Below are 23,750 nucleotides of genomic sequence, written 5' to 3'. Positions count from 1 at the left end.
GAAGAGAATGGCTGATAGAGTCTGTACTGTAAATCCGAGGCTATAAATACCAGCTTCTGCCTGCTAAATGCCCAGGTGAAGAATGACGTTAAAAGTTAAGTTTTGAGAGGCCACAGGTGGAATAAACACAAGTGCTCCGTAGGCCAGTACAACAGCTCGAGGTGCTCAGGGAGCCGAGGTCAGCCGCAGCCTGGGCCAGTGGATAAGGGGCACTAGCCAGCAGACCTCGTTTCTAATCCTGGTTCTGTGACCAACCTGCTGTGCACTTGTCTTGTCTATTTAGTTCATACCCCCTTTGGGAGCAGGACCACACTCTGCCTGTGTTTGCACAGTGACTGGCACAGTGGGGGCCCACTAAGTATTACTGTAACATGTCTAATCAACAACCGTTTAGCAAGGGTAGCCACTGTGACAGCAGATAGTCAAAAGTACTCGGTGCTGTTCAGGTACAGCGTTGAGCGGTGGACAAGTAACATGCACCTGCTTTGATGTACAGAGAAAGTGTAGCAGTAAGAGAGTGACTTGCCAAAGGTCACCCAGCAATTCAGTGGCAGAGCCGTGAAAACAACCTGATCTCCCAAGCCCTGTGTCCTGCACAATGCTGCCTCTCCAGCGCAGCAATTGCCAGCTCTATGGCGAAAGCTGAGGCACGCGTCCCTGGTCTTTGATGAAGTTGCGCCAGCTTACAGCCAGGGTTAACGTGACTAATGACAACTAGTAGGTTTTAACACCAGCTTTTTAGCAGGGAGAGGAGAAATCCCTGGCCTAAAACCACAAATGGAGACGTAGCCTCCCAGCGGTTACAGCTTGCCGAGGTTCCTATTTTAATCTCAGCTGGTTCCTGGGACTGACCCTCCCCTTGTGGTTAGTGATGTCACTGGTGAACTGCTTCTGGAGCTCCCTAAATTCATTCGTCTAGAAGGACCCCAAGGCACGAGCGCTTCTGTAGCACGTCCTCGTATCTCCTAAGCAGAGTCAGTGTCAGAGTTCAAACGACGGGTGATGTTTTCATTACGCTCGGGGCCTACACTCCCTCCCACTAGAGAAAGCAGCTAACGGGGGGGTTATGCTAGAGCTGAAATTGCACGTTCTGGAGGTGGCAGTTCTGCTTGTTTAATCCTGTGTCTAAGTCCAGGAGCTGAGGCCATGGTCCAGTTGTCAGCCAAGCTCCGCTCCCACTGGAGTTGTGGCGGCTCCTCTCCTCTAAGACGCTGCGTAGCTGTCTAACTTGGGCAGACGAGCTAGGGCCGTGCGCTGCATCTGTCACCCTCCCATCACAATGGAAGGGACAGTTTGGTTAATAATTTACCAGCAATTAGCGTAACAGCCAGTTACCGGCCCAGCCCTTCCCTTCCCTGGGTGACAGAACGTGACCGTACTGAGAAGTTAATTTAACCATAAAATGTAATGGAGACTCAGGCTACATTTTGGACAAGCAGGCGTAGGGAACAGGCCTTGGCTCCCCAGCACCTTAACATTGCTCCTTTATACCCAGTCTTGGTCACCCTCTTATGCAGCCTTCCCCATGCTTGGGAGGGGGAGCAACAGCTTTCTCCGTGGCTTACGAGGACAGGCGGACCAAAACTAAGGCGACTTTGTGACTAGTATTTTAATAACCACTGGTGAAGTCTGCCCATCACCTCAGTTTTAGTCCCCGGTAATCCCCTGTGTTATGTATTCAAAAAAGACGACCTGCAGCACACACTTCTTTTATACAAGGAAGCTAGGGAAAATGTCATTGTTTAGTCAAAACTGTTTTAGAAAAGTCTGTTTCCTCACAGGTACAAATGGCACAAGCTCTGTTCTGTTAAATGATCTCAGAATTTTAAGCATAAAACAGAGAAACACAAGCCCAAAGTTACAGGCCGATGTGACGCATCCCATGTAGTTGTAGCCATGTCAGTCCCAGGATATTAGAGAGACAAGGTGGGGGAGGTAAGATCTTTTATTGGACCGACTTCCGTTGCTGAGAGCGAGAAGATTTTGAGCCCCACAGGTGTGGGAAAGGTACTCCCAGCGTCACAGCTAAATGCAGAGTGGAACAGACTGTTGCCTGAAGAAGAGCTCTGTGGGGCTGAAAGCCTGGCTCTCTTACCAACAGAAATAGGCTGACCTGTGATGAATCCTCCCGTAATCCTGGCTTAGAGAGCACAGCTGATCTGCATGGCTGACAGCAGACAATGTACCTGAGAAACAATTTGATACTGAATTCAAAAATTCTTACACTGCTCCTATTTTTTTCTTCATGGTTCAATGTACTGCAGACTTTTATATTAAAACATGGAACTAAGTTGTCCTGGAGGGTTTGGAAGATGGGTAGGGACAGTTTCATATAGAAATATTTATTTCTTAGAGTTAGATTCTGGAACACAATTCTGCAGCACAGTGTGCATTCTGGGGCAAATTCTGTGGCACCCCTTACTCCTATTTTCAAGAGCCCAGAACAGCCTGGTGATGTCTCCAAGCAGACAAGCCTCAGAGTACGTAGCACTTGAAACCATCAGTGTAAGTGTAAATACTCAAGGGAAGAAAAAAGAAAAAAAACCTGCCCAGTCTTCAAATTCTTCTCTGGTTTATTAAGGCTGACAAGTATCTAAAGCAGTTACAGTTACTGCCCAATGCTGTTTGGACTCTGCCCCATCCTTTATACACACCACCTCATTCAACTCCCTTTGCGTCTCCTCTTTGATAAGCCACATCCCTAACTGGACAGTTGCGCCTAAGAGGCGGAGCCTGTAGATGGACACTAAATACTCGGCAATTCTCTGTTTAAAACAACTCTTCACATTCCCAGACTGCATTACTCATTTCTTCCATAAGAAAAACCCTGTTTAGAAAGAGTTACCAGTAAGTTTTGGTTAAGTGCAGGACCCCGACAGGCCTAAGAGCCACGCTAACTGTTTGGTGGTGTATTCGACAGAGCGTTAATTTGGTCCAGATCACTGAGGGGGTAACAAGAAGATATTTACAAAGGCCACCAGGAATCCTTTCCAAGGATCACAGATATGTTATTAGTGCATTGAAATGGCATTGCCTGGCACAGAACACGGCCAGATCCATTCAGCAGTTCCTTGTCCTCTTACTGGGGGTAAAGTTCCACAATCATTGCGTGGCCCTGAAATGGAGAAGGAAAGCACAGTTACTCTAGCCTGAAAGGCGCTGTCTGTAATGCACGTACCAGTCAGCAGAAGAGCTTCATTTCCAAAGGACGTTAGTCATATTGTAGGAACGGGAAGAGATTAATCGCAGGAGTTTACTCTGGCAGCATGCTACAGACATGGGCTGGATTAAATGGTGCCATTCCCGAAGCACTACCGGAGGCAATGCATCCCTTTCAGGGGAGGGGATTAGAAAGCAGGCCAAGGGCTACTCAGAAGTATCCTTCTCACCCAAATTGGAAAGATTATGCAGCTTCCACAGAGTCTCAGCTAGCCCTCTCGATTGGTTTAGTGAGGATAGGACTGGCCTGGATGTGACCTCTCAAGTCACTGAGAAACCCAATCTACTGCCCAACTGCCTAACAGCAATAGGTGCAGTACTTCTCTGGAGCTTTCCAAGTGCCACTGGAGAGCAGGTGCTATCTGCCTTTTTCACACAGAGGTTCTTGTTCCTTACACAGGGAGATGGAGCCTAACAAGCCAGACTTCAGTAGGATCCTCAGGGTTCATGAGACAGTGAAAACCACCCCCGCCAAAACCACAGTGGAGTAAAGAATCATTCCTCCCTTTCGTACTATATCAACAGTGACATGCAGCACTGGCCACCAAACAACGGTCACTCTCGGACAGCACTGAAATGCTGCAAAAGCAAGACTGGCTGGCTCCTTAGCCCAGCTGCCTGAATAGCATTAAGGCCACCTGATGGTAACAAACGTGAAAGCTGCACCGATGTGCGGCGTACACAGGACGGGACTTCTTGGTACCGAGAGGAAGAGAGGAATTCCTGCCCTTCTCAGCAGAGGGACAACACTAGCAAGCCCATGCAGCATTACCTGGCCTCCTGCAGCACAGGCAGCAACCACACCGTACTGCCCTCCTTCCTTCTTCAGCCTGTGAGCCGCAGTCATCACTAAACGGCAGCCAGTGGCACCAAAAGGATGCCCCAGAGACAGGGAGCCCCCCCACGTATTGAACTTCTCCAGAGGCGGAGCTCCAACCTGCAAGAACAAACCAAAGGAACAGGTTTGCCAACCTCTGCCGCCAAGGAGCCTGACCCGCTCCCTCTGAGGCCTTCCCGCCGCAGACGGTCACCTGACCAACGTGGCGCTCAGGGACTGAAGAGACCTACGAGGCCCGCTAGTCTCTGCTGCTGGCGTGCTCACCAGAGTTCACATTTGGGTTTCACTGCAGTGTAAGCAAACGTATGAGGCTTTACGGTGACAGGATGCCAGCTACAGCCAGTTAGCTGCTAGAGGCCAGTGGCTTAATCTCATTTTTACTGAGAAACATCAGCCGCACAGCTCTAGGTCTTTGCTTCTCTTGGGGCTGAAGTGCCAGAGGACACGTCAGAGTAGCTACAGCTCCTCGAACTAGGAAGAACTGAACCAAACGATTGATGTTTAGGAAACGGAGTATTTCTCCCTTGTAGAAACACAATACGGGCCTCAGAATTGCTATGCAGTTCAGATACATTTTTACAACAAGGAATTAAAATGACAAAAGCAACACTGACCTTAAAACCCACTTCCTCATTATGTCCTTACCTTAGACTTTCTGCCCATGTAGTTTTGTGCAAACCAATCCGAATCCATAGCTTTCAGGTTAGCCAAAATCTGCCCCTAGAAGGGAGGGGAAAAGACTCCAGGACTACAGCAGACTCAGAATGAGGGACAGTAAAAGCCGTGTTATCCGGCCCTGTACCAACCGGAAAGCTCTATAAACTGGCATTTCTAATCTTCAGAGAAAGTCCAGTTTATAGGCTGGTTGGCTCCCCGGAAGCGACAACATGTCCCTGCTCCTAGGTAGAGGCTCAGCAGGCAGCTCTGCGCATTGCCTCCGCCCACAGGCACCGCCCCCGCAGCTCCTATTGGCCACGGTTCCCAGAAAAAGGGAACTGTGGAGCCAGCATTTGGGGCAGGGGCAGCACGCAGAGCCGCCTGCCGTGCCTCTGACTAGGAGCGGCAGGGACAGGTTGCTGCTTGCGGGAAGCTGCCCAAGGTGAGCGCCCTCCCCGCCGCTGGATCCAGCGCCCTGAAACCCCTGCCCCAAGCCCCCTTCCTACACCCAAACGCCTTCCCTCTCAGTTAAGTAGCATTTTTCACTTACCAGCACCCCCCAAGCCCAACTATCTCAACATGCCGGATAGAAAAGCTTTTACTGTATATGGTGGAGTACTACCAAGTTAGGGGTATCTTAGTTTCCTCAAACGAGTCAGTGATCAAGAAGGATGAACACAGCTGGTTGTACACAAAGGGCTCAAAGGAACATTATTTGCACGAGCCTTGTCCCAGTCAGATGACACCTTAGAGAAAAATGTTGCCTCTGATTAACTGAATAAACTGTCTGCACAGAGCACCTCAGCACAGACTAACTGTTCATGTACAAAATCATAGTGTGCATATATAAAACCCTACATCCGATGAAGGAAACTGAATAAGAACATAGCTCTTTCCACTCCTGATATAAAACCAAATGAAATCTCCTTGCTATAGATCTTAAGCAGGAGAACCCAGATCTGCAACCCAAGACACACTGGTGCGTCACCCTCTCCATGCATGTTCCCGTGCAGATACTTACAGCAAAAGCTTCATGAAATTCGAACACATCAATATCAGCCAGCGTTAGACCAGCCCTCTCCAGCACTTTGGGAGTCCCGTACGTTGGCCTAAAGGGTCAGAAAAGCAAAAGTGACATTGATGCACGTGGTTCCATGGACTCCTCCCCCTTCCTTCACTACGATCCCTATTAAGCCTCCTCACTCGCAAAATGGAGCAGCAGCGTTTAAGATGCCAAACAAGTAAGCACTCATGGATCTTTCAGCCTCTCCCACTCAAACTGATGTACAATCCAATAGTCACCACCGCCCCATACGGAGATGCTTTAGGCAGGTGAAGACAAGCATTTCACCCCATTTCTAAAGTTAATTGACCTCTTTTGGCTTTGTGTGCAAGTCTGGGAAGCCCAGACCTCAAACCCAATTAGCTGCATTTTAATCACATTCAAATTCTCCATCCCTTGAGATGTATGTCAACATTAACACTAATGAATCCTAGAATTATAGCACTGGAAGGGACCTTGAGAGGTCATCTAGTCCAGCCCCCTGCACTCCCTGACAGGTGTTTGTCCAACCTGCTCTTAATCTCCTGTGATGGAGATTCCACAACCTCCCTGTGCAATTCATTCCAGTGCAAAGTCTTATGACTTGTTACTTGGATGGCTAAGGCATCTTAATACTGCCACATGTACCAATAACCTGAGGCAACAGAATGCCATGCACATGCCTGAGTCCCCATGTAACTGTGTTGCTGCAACCCCTGCCTCAGCTCTTCCCTAGTCTTAGTCACCTCCATTTGTTGCATCATGTCCTGTACTCAGATTTTCTCAGGCCTTTGAGGCAGGGCCCAGAGCTCTGGCTGGCTGTGACGTGCCTAACTAAACACTCAGCCATTCTATAGCAAGTGAAGCATTTAGTGCTGGTAACTGATCATTCCAGCAGTGCTAAGTGTGTGACCATGCTGGCCAGAAGCCATCCCTTACCCCAGCAGGAGCTGGTCCTTTGGATCCTGGGACACATACACAAAATCCCTGCACAAGAGAAGCACCATCAGTACCAGAACAGAAAACAAACACAAGAGCAGCTTTCCGAAGCCAGATGGAACGGTTCCTTCTACCTTAGGTAGGCCTTTGGTTTGTAGCCCATCGCCAGAGCCTTCTCCTCAGACATCATCAGAACGGCCGAAGCACCATCCGTCTGAAACAGCCAGACAAACTCAGTCAGGCAACTACTCACAGAGCGCTCACACCATGCAAAGGCGGGAAGTCTCTAAGTGTTTGTACAGGGCCCCCATCGCTGTAGCACACAATCGTAGTACAAAGAAACAAAATTCACAAGAGTGTAAACACAAATGCTGCTCTATGAACTTCTGTAACCATCCACCAGAAAGTTACATTATAAGTCACACCCGTCTGCTTGTAATCCATTAGGCTGTGGAACGGACAAGCTCCCAAGAAAACTGGCAGAAGCCTCATCACTTGGGATAAAGAACTAGGTAAAATACACCCTAGGGAACAATGCAGCACTGGCTGAGGCAGATGGTAAGATGGCGTATGAGTGGGCTGGCCAATGCAGTACGACTGCTGTGATAGCAATGTATCAGGGGGTAGCCGTGTTAGTCTGTAGCCACAAAAATGAGGAGTCCAGTAACACCTTAAAGATTAATAGATTTGGGCATAAGCTTTTGCGGGTAAAAAACCCACTTCTTCAGATGCATGGAGTGAGAATTACAGATACAGGCATAAATATCCTGGCACATGAAGAGAAGGGAGTTACCTTACAAGTGGAGAGCCAGTGCTGACAAGGCCAATTCAGTCCGGGTGGATGTGGTCCACTCCCAACAATTGAGGAGGTGTCAATACCAAGAAAGGGAAAATTGCTCTTGTAGTGAGCCAGCCACTCCCAGTCCCTATTCAAGCCCAGAATAATGGTGTTAAGTTTGCAAATGAATTGCAGCTCTGCAGTTTCTCTTTGCAGTCTGTTTTTGAAGTGTTTTTTGTTGAAGGGTGGCCACTTTTAAATCTGTTATAGAATGACCAAGGAGATTGAAGTGTTCTCCTCCTGGGTTTTGTATGTTACCATTCCTGATGTTGGATTTGTGTCCATTTATTCTTTTACGTAGAGACTGACCGGTTTTTGCCAATGTACCTGGCAGAGGGGCACTGCTGGCACATGATGGCGTATATCACATTAGCAGATGTGCAGGTGAATGAGCCCCTGATGGTGTGGCTCATGTGGCTGGGTCCTCTGACGGTGTCACTAGAGTAGATATGGGGACAGAGTAGGCAACGGGGGTTTGTTACAGGGACTGGTTCCTGGGTTAGTGTTTTTGTGGTGCGGTGTGTAGTTGCTGGTGAGTATTTGCTTCAGGTGGGGGGGCTGTCTCCCAAGGCCTGAGAGTGAGAGATCATTTTCCAGGCTAGGTTGCAGATGGTTGATGATGCGCTGGTGGGGTTTTAGCTGGGGGCTATAGGTGATCAGTTATTTTCCTTGTTGGGCCTGTCCTGTAGTAGGTGACTTTTCCTTGTTGGGCCTGTCCTGTAGTAGGTGACTTCTGGGTACCCATCTTGCTCTAGGAGTGGCTGGCTCACTAAAAAAGCAATTTTCCCTCTCTTGGTATTGACATCTCCTCATCAATTACTGGGAGTGAACTACATCCACCCGGACTGAATTGGCCTTGTTAACACTGGTTCTCCACTTGTAAGGTAACTCCCTTCTCTTCATGTTGGCAGCTACAGTGCTTGCATAGTCTGAGTTTCAGAGCATTGTTTCATGTATGCAAAACTAAATCCTAATATTTTACAGCACAGTGTCCTTGATGCATCGATTTTATGCTGCCTCAAAAGGAGAATGTATTTCCAAGTTAACCTACAGCTCTGCTGTATGCAATGTCTGTTCTATGCCAATATTTTGCAATGGAGTCAATTCTAAAGTACTATTACACCTCAGCAAGTTCCCAGGAACTCCAGGCAGAAAACGCTGTTGCTGCTTGTGAAACCAGCGTTACTTTATAGCACAAAGGAGCTGTTATTGCAAAACGTGAACAGGAGCTAAACACTAGCTCATCTCCTTTGTGCTGCACATGGGGACAAGACACATACCTTGTGCATTCTGGGGGAGACTGTCAAAGGCGTCAAGGAGAGTTAGGCACCCAACTTCATTCAAAGTCACAAGGAATTGGATGTGTAACTCCCATTTGTGCCTTGGGAAACCCTCCTCTGTCCTCTTCTGAGGGCAATTATAATGAAGCCAACAGGTAAAGCAGCCTCAAGTGTTTATAATGAACCTTCTGCTTTTATTTTTGGGGGGGTTGCTAAATTTAAATCTGTTTAAGAGAAAATGCAAGTGTCATTTTGCAACTTAAAGTGGACGACATTTTGGAAAAGCCAACGAAGTCGGAGTAGTGTTAACGTCACAGAAATACAGTGTAGGTAGCTGCAATAGGCAGAAGAATAGCTCAGTCTCACATATTGCTACACAAACGGATGGCGGTGTACGTTACCAGGAAGGAGGAGTTGGCAGCTGTGACCGTCCCATAAGGTTTGACAAAAGCAGCTTTCAGTTTACCCATCTGCTCCATGGAGGATGGACGGACTCCATTATCTTTGATAACAGTATCTTTGCCTGTTAAAACAGAGCATTAACCTCAAAAGGAAGTGGGCATCGGACCCCACTTTACAGAAAAGAACGAGAGAGAGAGATAGACCTATTTTCCAGGGGAAAAGGAGTGTAAGGAAAGAATGGTGGTGTCATTCATTTTATTTGATTTCTTTCCAAAATAGTTTAGCATTAAGGGAACAGTCTTGAGTACTGAAAAAATTCTGCTTCTTTCAAATTGATGATTTTCCAAAATAAGCTTTCTAAGGAGCACAACTGGCATATGCTTCATCACACTGGCACTTTTACTAGGCTGGTTTTTAAACTGGACTTGTTATTCCTTGCAAACACACGTTTCCCTGTGGTGTAAGTTGTTGCTTGTTAACTCTTTGATACAAAGAACAGGAGAATTCCTCACCTGTGAGCTCCTGATCTGCCCCGTACGAAGGCAATAATCACCAAATAAGCAGGGATATGGAGTAGGGTGCTTCAAGATTTAGATCACAGACTCAGAAGGGACACATGCTCTTAGATCACTACTTTCTTGTGCAGGGACAGGTTGTAAACGGAAGGTTTTAAATAGATTGGACACTGCTGAGGAGTGAAAGCGTGTCGAGAGATACAAAACTTCATGACCTGTGCCCTGGCCACTTTCCCTTGGAAAGGGAATGGCGCTATTTTGGGTTGGCATTAGAACACATGGCTTTTACCTGGCACTTTGAAGGGTATCACGTCAGTGAGCAGCCCCTCATCCTGGGCTTTCCTGGCCAAAGTGTGGGAACGCAGGGCATACTCGTCTTGTTCCACACGAGAGATAGCAAAGGCAGCAGCCAACCGGTCTGCTGAGTGTCCCATGGTCTCACTGGTGGAAAACTCTGCTACTGCTGGGAGCTAGAGGAAAAGGAAGCACAAGGTAAGCAGATGTAAATACCATCTGTTCCAACGGTGGTTATGAACAGCAAACTATACTACACCATTGTAACTTAATATTTGGTTACTTTTCATACATATAGATCCTTGAAGTCCCCCGTTTATAAAAAGAGCAATTACCTTTATACAAATAATGCACATTATCTTACTAAGATCCACTGAGAGCAAATAATCTAAAGGAATTCCCACTTCTGAACCACAGATAACACAGGAACGCCCAAACTTTGACGAGTAAGGGCCATGGTGGCCACTTGCTAGGGGCTTGAGGACTGCTCCCGGGTTGCATACAATGAGGCAGGTAGCAGCTGCCCTTGTATTTAATATGGAGCTGCAGACCAAAGAAACAACAGGCCCCAAAACGAAGTGAGGCCAGGCTGCTTGGAGCAATGCATGCTGGGGCCTGCAGCCTCCGTGGCCCACACCTCCATAGGAAGTGGTATGCTACACAAGTGGGCCAAATTCAAGTCACCCCTTATTTATTTAGTTATCCTGAGAGAACGGATGACAACTTTATCCACACACGTGAGCCAAGACTCCCACGCTGCTGCATGTGCTATTTTTTGGGCCCTTCATTTTCAGTTTTTATTTTAATTTTTCCCAGGAATGTATCAGAGTTTATTACCACACCACCACAAACGGGGGGGAGGGGAGGAGGAGGAAGAGAAATCAGTGCAAAAAACAATTCATAATTTTTCTGGGTAAATATCAGGGCTTGTTTTGGTGGACCGAAAGACAGGGGAAGAAAGTATTCAGTGGATTGATGCTTTGAATTCTGTTCAATGTGGTTCGCTGCAGAACTAAAACAGAACTCAAAACATGCCACCTCGGAGTTTAAGAAAATACACCGCTAATCCCCAAATAACATTTTTCATTTGAACAAACAGTTTATTGTTGTAGACTTAGAACTATTAGCCTGTAAATATTTATGTTTAACAACTGAGTCACACCAGTCACAGCACATTTACTCAACTTCATCCTTTTCTCCTGTTTTTGGTTTTTTAAAACCTTTGAATACTTCCTTGTGTTCGAAAACGTATTCTGATACCAATTTTTGTCATCTTCCCATTTTAGTGTGTCAAATCTTTAAACTGTTATCTGCTAACAGCTTGAAATGCGTACGTGGTGGGTGAGAGATTCAGATGTGCATGCACTTCAGAGCTTGCGTGCGTGCCTGTTTATTGTGTATCTTCTAGACTAATGCCTTACTTCAACAGGCAGCTTTGCATACACACACAGACTAATGTATTATAGTAATACATACATCTCATGCAACATATTGTATTTTCCTAATAAAACAAGTTACTTTTTATATATTTGAATGATACAAAAGTAGGGTGAAAAAATCAGAAAAAAAAAACGGAATACTTTTTGTAAAACCCAAGAATTTTTCCGTAAAAACTGGTTTAAATTGAAAATGAAAGGGTTTAGCTATTTTCCAGTTCTGGGAATCTGCAGCATTCAAATCTGGGTCTCTTATCTCTCAACTGCACTTTGAGTATCTCTGCACTTGTACCATTAGCTGACGATAACGGATTCTCTATTAATAGTATGGGGGCAAAAATAGCCTCTCTGGCGAGGAGAGAACTCCAGGGGGCCTCAAATCATTCACTGTGAATAAAACCCCTTTCCTACCCATTTCCATCACTTTTCAAGTCCCCTTTCCTCCGGCCATGAGAGCAGGTGGAGGGGCTCCCTTTACACCATGAAATGGGGAGCCCCCTATCTACATGGGCAGGCTGCCCATTCTCACCTCTTATTATGAAAGCACTCGGTCTCCCGCAGGATCGGGTCCCTGGAGAATAAATGGATTGTGTATTTAAGAGTTGTCAATCAGATACACAATCCCATTAACAGTGGGAGGGGAATGCTTTCTTCTGTATTCGATGTGTTGAAAACGCACTCGATGCGTCACTACTAGCTTGAAGAGCGATTCATTGTGTCCCTCAGACTCCTGGTTCTAAGAGTTTCAAAAGGTCAAGACGAATTGCACGGTATTTAGGCTGGCAGGGTAAGTTTCCCCTTTACACATTTTAATGGCTTCAGTAAAGCCGTTATGCTAGGAGTTCAATGAGTTGGGAAAAGAGGTATTTTGACATTTAAATAGGTGAAGCTCACTAAGTGCATGCCTGACTGTCAGGGAACCATGTAGGCAAAAGCCATACGTAGTCCCTCAAAGAGTTTTAGGAGCTCTGCAAATTCACTGAAATCTCGGCCTAAACCTAGGCAGGCGGAATGATGCAGAACCACCACAGTCTGCACCCCCAGTTAACCGTCACCATGCTGACCTCTCCACGGGGGAATAATTACATTCCTTTCCCCTAAAGCGTGTGTTATTTTACAAGTGGCTTTCAAATGGCAAACTACAAAAGGAGGACAGACTTGGGAACCCTAGACGCCTACCGAGAGGTGGAAAGGAGGAGATTTACCTCTGGGGCAAAGTAATCAGGACGGATTTTAGCAAACAGCGCCAGCCTCTGGCCCAAGGTCTTGGCCCTGTTAAGGGAGAGCAGAGTTTTCCTCATCTTCCTGCTGTGACGAATGGGAACATCCGACATTAACTCCACACCACCAGCTACCACCACATCACACTGGCCAGATGCAATCAGACCAACACCTACAGGAAGCGATGGAGAAGATCATCAGAAGTGTGGGTGGACATCTTTAAAAGAAGCTGAAATACTTTCACTTACTGATGAGAAGCAACAACTAATCAAGGATTTCTCAGGAGCAGATGCAACCAACAGAAACATCTCTAATCAAGGAGAATATTTTGCTTTTTTGCACAGTTGGTCAGCAAAGAGATTTCTGATCAGGTGAAAAATTGAGATTTAAAAAAAAAAAGTTGTCCTGATAAGGGACAAAAGCACCAAAAGTTCTAAATTTTTCACAAAATGAAACTCCAGAAACCTTTGTTTCAGGTCTATTGAAATGTTTCATTTCAATAAATTCAAAACTTTTTCTGATTTTGACAAAATTAACAATATTCTAAATGGAACTCTCCTGATTTCTGTAATTTTGCTTCTACTTCCCACTATTTTCATGCAAGGAATTGAGGCAGCAATATCCCTCAAACAATTTGGGGTAGAAACCTGGATCTTCACTTTTTGCTCAGTTTGGGCTATACTGAAGGCGATATTAGCATAAAAGGCTACAACTTTGTCAAGTTCAAATCTGTACCCTTCAGTTTTTCTGGACAATTTTGAATCTGAGTGGAGACTGCTCCTGAATTAAGCTGATAATCAAGAGCTCCTGAAGGCCTGGAACATATACTTCAAAAATCTCTGCTAAATTTTACTGAACCAGTGGTTCAACAGCACCCCTCCCCAATCTAAGGGTATGTCTACACTACTCGCCGTATCGGCAGGTAGCGATCGCTCTCCCGTTGACTGCTGAACTCCAGCTCGGCGAGAGGCAGAAGCAAAGTCGACAGGGAGCGGCGGCCGACGATCCCGCGCCGCGAGGACGCGAAGTAAGTGATTCTAAGTCCATCTAAGATACGTCGACTTCAGCTACGCTATTCTCGTAAGCGTAAGGCTTAAACCTCCTCCAGACACTTAACCACGTTAATTAAGATGTGCGGGTAGGACAGAGGAAGAGAAGAGAGGCTGCTAATGCCATCTTCTAATCTACTACCTGTTCTTTCAGCCAACATACCTGTGGTCATAGCTTGGTTTGAAGAGATGCAAGCCATAGTGACCGTGTGGGCTGGAGTTTTGTCAGAGAAGCCAGCTCCCAAGGCAGCCTATGGGCAACACAATATAATGATTAAAATCCCCCACCAGCTCTACCTTGCAGTACTTGCTTCTTGAAACATTAAATGCCAGACATCTTGGCAGAATTTAAGCTACAAACGTGTCAAGTTCCCACCTACACAGCTGAGGTAAGGCATCCTGCACGCAGTCACTATGACTCTTCCTTCTACTGTAAGCAGAGAGCCGGTCTGGTGCCTGCCTCTCAAAGCCTCTTTATCAAACTACACGGGCAACCATGGGCAGACCCTAAATGAACAGACAAATTCCTCTTCTGCAACGCAGCACTGTATTTCTGAAAACTTCATATATTTTTGCTGCACCCTGCTATCTATCATTTATAGATGCAAGAAAATGAAAGTAATTTTGTATGAGAACTTGAATACACTGCAGTAGAAGACAAGCTGCAATTTGCATATAATTGAACAGTAAATGTTTGTGGCAGACCAAGCTTTCCTGAAGGCAGGGATGTACAATGGGAATGAGAAGCTCTACCAGAGCAGGGAGTGGAGGCCTCTGGCACAAGAGAATAACTATTCTGGAATACGTGTTGCCGTAAGACGACACACCTTAGCTGACACGTGGCCAACTAGTGTAAAGTTCAAACCGTCTCTGGAAGTTAAAATTAAACCACAGTCTCAGCTGACTGACAGGAGGTCAAAGAAAACACTTGCACATACAAAAATAAACTGCTGATTGAATCTGAGAAGTACTGGTAATAACAAGCACAGTTAGGAGAAGTGATGTAACAAGTTTTAGGTGGGATGGCGCCGGCTGCTGCGCAGAGCAGCCGCTGAGGTTTCAGAAACTAGGTCGATTAGAGCAGAATCATGTCTAATGTTATGGAGATGGCTTTACAGTACAGTAACTCCCCATCTAGAATCATAGAATAGCAGGGTTGGAAGGGACCTCAGGAGGTATCTAGTCCAACCCCCTGCTCAAAGCAGGACCAATCCCCAACTAAATCCCCAAATGGCCCCCTCAAGGATTGAGCTCACAACCCTGGGTTTAGCAGGCCAGTGCTCAAACCACTGAGCTATCCCTCGCCCCCAAACGTCCTCTCGCTTAACGCTGTTTCAATCTTATGTCCCCGCTCAATTACAGAACATGCTCCATTTAAAGTTGTGCAATGCTTCGCTAGAACGTCGTTTGGCTGCCTGCTTTGTCCACAGCTGGCAGCCTCTCATCAGCTCCCCTACGCCCCCCATAGCGCCGCTCGCCCGCCAGCAGACCCCGCGGATCAGCGCCTTCCCCCTCCTCCCGCTGCCTCCTGCCTGCAGCAATCAGCTGGCTTGGGGCATTCAGGAGGGAGGGGGGAGGAGCAAGAACTTGGCGCGGCAGTTCCCCCCCTCCCCCCACAAACCAGCTGATTGCTGTGGGCAGGAGGAAGGGGAGGGAGGGGGACACAGTGTGTGGAGTAAAGGGGGAGGAAGGGGGGAAGAAGAGGCGGGTTAAGGGTGGAGGTTTGGGGGAAGGGGTGGAGCGGGCGGGCCGAGGATTGAGCCCTCCGCCCCGGTGCTTGCAGAGTAGGGGAAGCGGCTGCTGCACAATGTGCATGTCCCAGCCTACAGCACCTTCAGCCTCCTTGCCCACCTCGTTGTCTCCAGTGCCAGGGGGCTGTGCCTGGGGGGTGGGGGGGGGTAAGGCAAGGGCACCTCCCAACTATAGTACTGTGCTGCAGGACAAAAATCCCTGGAACCAACCACCCCACCCCCATTTACATTCATTCTTATGGGGAAATTGGATTCGCTTAACATCATTTCACTTAAAGTCGCATTTTTCAGGAACAGAACTACAGCGTTAAGTGAGCAGTTACTGCAACAGATTTCTACACTCTTTCCCCTGCACTATGTATAGTCACTTCTCTCTTTACATCTGCCACCAGGAAAGGCAGCACAGCTGGCACTCTCCAGAGCCCTCAAATGCTGCATCTGGGATCGCACAGCTTTATTTTTCAAAAAATATTGTCGTGTTATCAAGTATTTCTGGCACCCAGAGCTTGATCCCAAGTGAACAGTTCAAGCAAAATCATTAATCATCTCTTACCAGGGTCCTGCTTTCCTGGTCATCCCCCAGGAGGGATTTCACAGTGCACAGTATTAGAACTGACAGGGTAGATTTATGATTGTAACAGAATGGGAGTGCCATTTAATTACCTGGTGCACAACACAAGGTGAATGGCTTATTTTCCCAACCCACAAGGAGCAGTGATGAACTGATTCTTTCATAGGGTTTAGTTCCCTCAGGTTAGCTGTTTAAACCAGCTTTACAGAATACCTGCTTCATTTAACCCACCTCTCTAGCAACATTGCTCGTTTTCACCTCCTGGATAACTGTGCCATAAACAATGTAATCGACAACTTCCTTCGGGACGTTGGTCCGGTTCAGCAACCCTCTGAGAGAAGAAGTCAGACAAGAAAATCTGCACCAGCAAATAAAAAGTGGTAACTTTGCCAAGGTCCCCAGGAACTCAATTTCAAAAGCTAGCCTGCAAACCAGGGACACCAGCGAGCGTGCTGCCCTAATTCAGAGAGGAGGTTGCATGTATAGCTGCCCCCAGAAAGAGCTGTGATCATCCTGCAGAAATGGACTCTTACAATAAAAAAGGGAAACGCCACCTCTTCTTCAATAACCCCCCTCCCCTCCCAACGCACAAATGGTTACTGCCTCTCTTCCCCAGCTTGGGGCAGCCTCAAGTCAAAACTAGGGGAGAGAAGAGGGAGTCAGAGATGTCACGCCAGCCAACCCTTCAGTGTTTGAAAACCTACTGCTTCTACAGGGATACACCAAAGACAAGCAGCAATTTTTTCATATTTCCATAGAAAATACCGTATACAAATGCTCCGGGATATCCGTACAAACAAGCCTATACACCTCTGCGCCCCATTGCAGGGAAATATATAAAACTAAAACAAACACAAATTTGAATTCTGACTTCCTCAAACCATCAAGTAAAAGGTACGAGTAAACATGATGCAGGCAGGGGTCCCCATGGCAGCTATCCAAGCGGCCAGTGCACACCACTGAACACCAGCATGCAGTCCGGGACTATAAAGTGCACTGTTTGCACACCCCCACTCAATCAGACTGACTCCCCTCTGAATCCCTCCTCTGGCTCCCCCTTGGCTACTGCATCAACCTCACAGCCAAGGCTTGGCATGACTCCAACCCAGCCTTCATCTCAGACCTCAGCTCTGTCAGAGTCATGGCCCCACTGCCCATCAACAATGCCAGCCTTGACAAACTCCTCCCCCCATGCCCCAAACTCCTGCCTTCACACCTTCTTCCACACTGCCCCTAGAGGTAAGTATGGAATGACCTCCCAAGGTGCCAGGACCCCATCCTTCCTCATTGAAATCCCTCCTAGTGACCCTACTTTCCCACAGGACCCACAAACACTGTCAAACTGCAGGCTGGAGAAGGCATCGGAGAGACGAGGGATGAAATGAGAGAGGAAAAAGACACAGTACTAAGGTAGGAAAGCTGGGTATCAGTCACTGCTCCAATTTGCTCATCATTTATTTTTTGTATTGTACAGCACCAAGCACATTCAGCTGTAGATCATTTGAAGCAGAGCTGGCCAGGAGGATGACACAATATCCCCCTAGCATGCACTTAGACAGTGCCTTCCTTCTGAGGCTCTCAATGTGCTTTACAAACATTCAGTAGTATCACCCTTTTGCACGTAGGTAACCTGAGGTAGAGAGATGCAATGACTTGTCCTTGGTCACACAGCGGAGTGACAAAGCGGGGAATACAGCCTATGAAACCTGGCTACCAGCATTATCATCAGTACTAGATCAACCTCCCAGCACAAAACCTCAGTGCCAGCTAGTTTTCTGAGCTCCTCTTCCACTCAATTCTTGTTTACTCACTGCAAGGAGGCTCTGGCCAAGTCGTGCGGCATCAGATCTGCATATCTGGAAGTTAAAAAAGACAGATTTACAAAATAAACCCTGAAGTTATTTTAGCATACCAGTCAGAGCATACATTAATAGAACAGACACAGTATGGCATCAGATGAGCAATCACGGAGCCTCTTCACTTAAAAATGGCCATTTCACAGCCTTGTTTTGGGGAGACAAATGTGTCTATATGTGAAAAATCAATGTACAACTGCTGTATTAAAGGAAAATCCTGAAACAAGATATAGCAACAGCAAAAGTCAAAACTCTATCCCCTGTTTACCATAGGGAAGGGTTAGTAATGGTCCTGATTAAGCTATGAAGTTAATGGCATTAAGTAACAGGTTTCTAACAAAATCATCTGATGTACTTTAAATGTTTTTCACTCCTGCTGCAGCTACTGGACTATGCCTGGGTCTTGGAAGCAGTTTGCAGTCACATGAATGGCATGTGAAGACAGATCCGCTGAGCTGCACGTTACTTACTGTGAACAGTGGACATAAGTCAAGCCTAGAGAACCAAACATCCCAACCCAGCCCTTGCACATCCCAATATACACAGGATTTTGTTTGTATTATTTAGTAATTCTTCCTCAGTTCTCATCAGAATGTATTCTCTCCTTTCCCAAGCCAGACTGTCACACTGACTATGCCAGTTTCCTAATAGTTATAACAAAGAAGAGAGGAACCACTAGCTCACCTCTGCTGAGCATAAGGTACCACATGGTTACAGCTACAGCTTTAGGTGATTGCAATCTTTTAGGTGGTGCTAATCCCTGTCAAGGAACACTGGAGTTGCAAGATATGTATTCTAACTCTTGGGGAAAATCAAATAACTTTGAAGGGGCTGGGCATTCCAAGCTTGTAATATGTAGCAGGGCTCATATATAGTTTAACCTGTATAAGAGCAACCAGTGATCTTGCCAAGATTAAAAACACAATACAAGAAGGAAGGGACCAAAACAAACCTCTGAGTTTATCAACTTGGTAAAGATCAGAAAAACAAGTTGTTAAACGCCTTGCAGGTATTACATTCATTACTCTTTCCTGTTCTGAGTAAGAGTAGCTACAAATGTCAGAACACTGAGCAAGCAAACATCAGGCACTGAACGAAGTGAAAGCAGTCAGAGAAGTACAACTATACCAAGCCCAATGTTTTCCATTCTGATTCTACCCGAATCTGTCTGTAGGATTAACCGAAGCAAAGAGGTGCATTTTCTTTTCATACTTACGAGGTGCCAGACTGTAAAAATGGAATGCGGACCCCATCGACCACAACAATATTCTTCACACCATTTTTGGCTAAGGTTTTCTTACTCTTGGGCTGGACTGTTTGAAGAAAATATTTAAACAGCTATTGGCTAGAATCTGAGCAAGTCTGCAGCAAGATTTGATTTAACAAATAAATACTACTAGAAAGTTTGGATAAACATGCTTCGGTGGTTAAGTCCCACATCAAGTACCTAGGAAGCCTGGATTGAATTCTTGTCTCGCCCATGGCCTGATCTTGGGCAAGTCACTTTACTTTCTGTATCCCAGTTTCCTCATCTGTAAAGTGATTCAGCTAAGACCTTGCAGTGAGCCAACAGCAGAGCTGGGAACAAGACATCTAATTCCTGACTCCCATTCCCAGTTAGCGCTAGGATACCGGGGCAACAGGTGTCTTTGTAATGCTGGATCACAGTCATTAGAAATGAAAGAGACCCTCCTTGAACACCAAATTTACCCCGTACCTCCCATCCTTAGAGTAATATATTGCAGTACAGTAACATCTGACTAATCACTGTCAGGAGGCATTCTGGACTTCATCCTAGAAAAATACAATTAATAAAAAGACTCATTGGGTGAAATTTCTAGTGCAATCAGGGCTTAAGAGTCTCCTGATTTGTTAAGACAACAATATGAAGTGGCTGCGTTTAGAAGACTGAGAAGGGCCATGGGATGTAAAAGCTACTTCAATCCAGCTAAGCATGAGAGCTTAAGCAAGGGAAAGTGCACATATGATGATTCTGCCTAATGCTTGTATTATTATAAGTGGGTTGTTTGAGTAAAGCTAAGGGCAAGCATGAGCTATTTCCCAAATCAGAGTCACTAGGCCCAAAATGATTCAGGGAACCACAGACACTTAAACAATCAACAGCTAAATGAAGCAGCATTTAAAACCCCCAGCAGCCATTTTTAGTATCTAACTGCATATACCCACATTAAAGCCAAAGCCCCTTACTCTGCGCCACCAGCTGAACCTTATACCCAATACCACAAGCCTTTTCTGGCCAGGGACCATCTCTTGGTAGGCGGGAGGGGATAGGGACAACTATCAAACCTAGACCATTCCAGTTTATCCCCGTTTTGTATGGATCCTCCAAGTTAGGACCCTACCTCATCTATTATGGTCTGAGCTCTGGTTCAGGTCCTTCTGGGCTGTGGTGAGTCTCTTCTATAGCTTTTCTGCAGCTGTTACTAACAACCTAGTGGGATCCTTAGGGCCCATAGGGCTGCCTACACAAAGGCCATCCTACGTACCAGAGCCATACAAGCTTGGTCTGTTCCCAACCCTAAGGGAGGATTTGTTTCTCACTTTCTGAATTAAAAGTCAGTTTCACTGTTAGGCTCCCAATGCTGCAATGTCTGAGGTGCAAAAACTCCAGAGAAAGCTTTGTTTTAAAGTCCCAATATATTTCCATTGGTCTCAGGTTTTATAAAATGAGCCAAATATTAACTGACTGCCTCCCTTGAACTGTGCACATTGAGTTCTCCCCACTTCACCTTTTTTCACATTTTCCACATTCCATATCAATAGGCTATGGACTATCTTGACATAGCAGGATATATAAACTCTACTGAACATTAGGATGTATCAGATATCAAGGTGTGTCATGCCATTTTTTAGCTGCCTGCTACCAGCTCTGATAGTCTTCAGCTAATGGTAGGATTTGCACTCCATATCTTCTCAACAAAAATTGGGGCTCATCTCTGACCCATTAGAAACGTGTGAGATGCAAGGTGCTAGGTTTTAAAACTATTTTAAACTTTGACATTTGCTATACGTTAGGAATCAGGAGCCATTATCTTATAGCCATAGAATGAAAGGAATAGACACTACGCTTTTGATCTTACGTACACAAATCAGAGACATTAGTTTTGTTTGTCCTCATAAGAAAGGGACTGACGGAAAAGGAATTTATATCCAGCCTGAAAATAAGGAAGTCCTACAGTCTGAAGGATTGGAATTTTGTTATTAAAAAAAGGAAAGCTAGGGAACAATTCTTTACAAAGCAACCTCATTGCATAAAGATTGGATTCTCTTTAATAAGGCAGTGTAAGATGAGCACACTTGCTTTATCAAATATGCTTAGGTAGAAGAGAAAAATCAGATATTTAGCAGACTTGTTCTTTTCACAGACCAGCTTTGATGTACTGAAAAAATATTTTGGTAACATATTTTCTTTGTTCATACTTTTAGAAATGTACCCCCTCTCGCCCCCAAAAGGAAGATTACACTGTGTTTCTGTATCTGTCTTGGACAGTGGTCCCCAACCTTTTTCGTCTGACGAGCCACGTAGGACCGTGGCGGCGGACGAGCATCCGCTGAAATCCCGCCAACAAGCGGCAACGTCAATAGGCATCGCTGCCGAAATGCCGCCGACAAGCTGCGCCATCCAGAGGCCTCGCCGCCAAAATACCGCCGAAAATCGGCAGCATTGCGGCGGATGTTCGTCCGCCGGCCAGTACGTGGGCACACTTAGACGTCCTAGCGGGCGCCATGGCACTTGCAGGCACCTCATTAGGGACCCCTGGTCTAGGATATGTGCAGGGATGCAGAGGCACCTTGCCAATTTAGTCTTTCAGCAGTGAGGTTTTTAGTGTATTCCCTTTACCTGCGGCATGTGACAGAGGGGAGCAGCTGAAGGATCTTGCAGCTGAAACACAAAAAACAGAGGCAGAACAATTACTGACAAAAAAATTACCTATAATACTTTAAAATGTGCTACAATAGTAGGAAAAAATTAGACAAGTAATCTGTGGTAACTGCATTTACAGAAAAATGTCATGTACATTGTGTATAACCAGTTTGTGGTTTTTTTTCACAGCAACAAGGGAGAAAAACACTTGAAAAATAGGAAAAGTGGTTGGAAAAAAAAAACACGGTGGCAAGGAGACTTGGGTGCAGTTGGCACATCTGAACCTACTTTTAACCCATTTTTTACAAACAGCTAAATGACAATGTCTTTTTATATGGCATCGACTTAATTTTTTAACAATAAGAAGAACACTTACAGAACCTGACAGCCCATGTGGAAGTAGCAGGGAAGCTTCTGATAGCACAGCTCAACATGGAAGTCATTTTGAAATCTAAATCAGCGGAGGAGATTAAAGACAACAATTAGTTTGTTCAGAGGTTTCAGGATGGGCAAGCGACCCAATTCACACACAGCCAAAGGGGGCTGTGTCTGAGGGGGAGGGACTGTCTTTTTGTGGCGGGTTTGTACTGTGCCGAACACCGGAGCTTTAGGCGCGACTGCAATACAAGTAAATAATCATCATGCCTCGTGTAGGCTCAGGGCAGTACAGTGGGTTGCAAGGTGTTCTGGGCAGACCCATTTTAAAATGCCGCCCCCCCGCCCGCTCGCTCCTGCCGTTGGCTTGTTCATCCCGGCAATTCATCCCGTCCCTGATCAGTCACAAACAACCCCTCGTGCTGCCCCCTCCTCCAGGGAATCCAATAGGTGCAGATGCCCGGGCCAGGCAGGACGAGCTGGGACCGCTGCCCCCCTGAGCTCAGCTCCCTGCAACCGTCCTGGGGAACAGCTCCAGGGCAGGAGCACAGGCCCTAAGCACCGCCCCACCTCTGCCCCCAGCGCCCCCCAGCCCGGGAACCCAGCTCTACAGCCGCCCTCCCCCCTCCTGCAACCAGCCGGCCGCTCCCCCGGCCCCGTCTCTTGCAGCCAGGCCCACCGCCTCCTTCAGCGAGCCCCGCCCCGGCCCCCACGCTGCTCTCACTGCCCGCGCCCCCCCCCGGGATCCCGGAGCGTCCCCCATTCACCCCCGCCCCGCCGGTCCCCAGGCGCCGCCCGGGACTAGGCCTCGCGCCGGGTCCCACCTCCGGGCTCGCTCGCCCGCCGCTCCCGTCGCTATGCGCTGGCAGCTCCCTTCTGCCTAACGACGCCGAGGGGCCTGGCCCGACCCTAGCGGCCGCGCCCCTTCTCAGGAAAGACCCCTCTTGCCTCTCCCATAGCTGCCCGTGGCAGTGCCTGATGAGAGCGCTCTCCTCCCCACGTCTGTCTGCCCCCCCCTGCATCCCACCCCACCCCGCACCTCGCCTCTGCTGTAACGGGCAGAGGGAAGGCTTGGGTGCGTAGTGAGGGGGCGGGCCAGGGTCACGGCTGGGGGGTGAGTGAATCAGGCAACGCCGAGGGCAGCCCCGAGGGACCGGCGTATGAAAAGCCCCCGCTCCACACACGGGCGGGTCCTGTCATCGCTTCTCTCATTCGACCTCCCTGAGCAAGATGGCGGCCGCGGTGCGGGCGATCGGGAGCCTGACGCGCTTCACGGCTGCTGCCAAGTACTGTCCGCCCCGCCGCGCCGGCCTCGCAGGTGAGGGGCCGCCCGGGGGCAGCCGAGACCGCGTCTCTCCCGGGGGGGAGCAAGTCCCGCTCTCTGGGGTGGGGGCTGGGGGGGCACCTCTGCCGCGGGGAGCCGGGACTGTGCTTCGGGCGGGGGGGGGCAGGGCCCGCTGTGCGGGGGCTGGGGGAGAGCTGGGGGGGCACTTCCACCTGAGGGGGGAGCAAGGTCCGTTCGGTGGGGACGGGGGGTGTGCCGGGGGCCGGGCCCGCACCTCTGTCTGGGTGGGGGTTACG

General features: G+C 47.4%; 1 protein-coding gene across 1 annotated transcript; it reads right to left on the bottom strand.

Annotated features, from left to right (window-relative positions):
- Positions 1-2,555: 2,555 nt before the first annotated feature.
- Positions 2,556-23,121, bottom strand: LOC123366882 (trifunctional enzyme subunit beta, mitochondrial-like). Its single transcript, XM_045010737.1, has 16 exons — positions 22,994-23,121; positions 22,171-22,245; positions 21,771-21,812; positions 19,125-19,221; positions 17,864-17,908; positions 16,284-16,383; positions 13,894-13,981; positions 12,666-12,853; positions 10,020-10,200; positions 9,215-9,336; positions 6,830-6,909; positions 6,696-6,743; positions 5,736-5,823; positions 4,703-4,777; positions 3,992-4,156; positions 2,556-3,115 (listed from the first exon to the last, which is right to left on the bottom strand). The coding sequence occupies exons 2-16, from the start codon at positions 22,235-22,237 to the stop codon at positions 3,080-3,082; spliced, it is 1,422 nt and encodes a 473-aa protein (XP_044866672.1). The 5' UTR covers positions 22,238-22,245; positions 22,994-23,121; the 3' UTR covers positions 2,556-3,079.
- Between the last annotated feature and the right edge of the window lie 629 nt (positions 23,122-23,750).

This window comes from Mauremys mutica, chromosome 3 (assembly GCF_020497125.1).
Source record: "Mauremys mutica isolate MM-2020 ecotype Southern chromosome 3, ASM2049712v1, whole genome shotgun sequence".
Taxonomy (NCBI): domain Eukaryota; kingdom Metazoa; phylum Chordata; order Testudines; family Geoemydidae; genus Mauremys; species Mauremys mutica.
The sequence above is the reverse complement of the archived record's forward strand: the minus strand, read 5'-3'. Positions and strand labels throughout refer to the sequence as shown.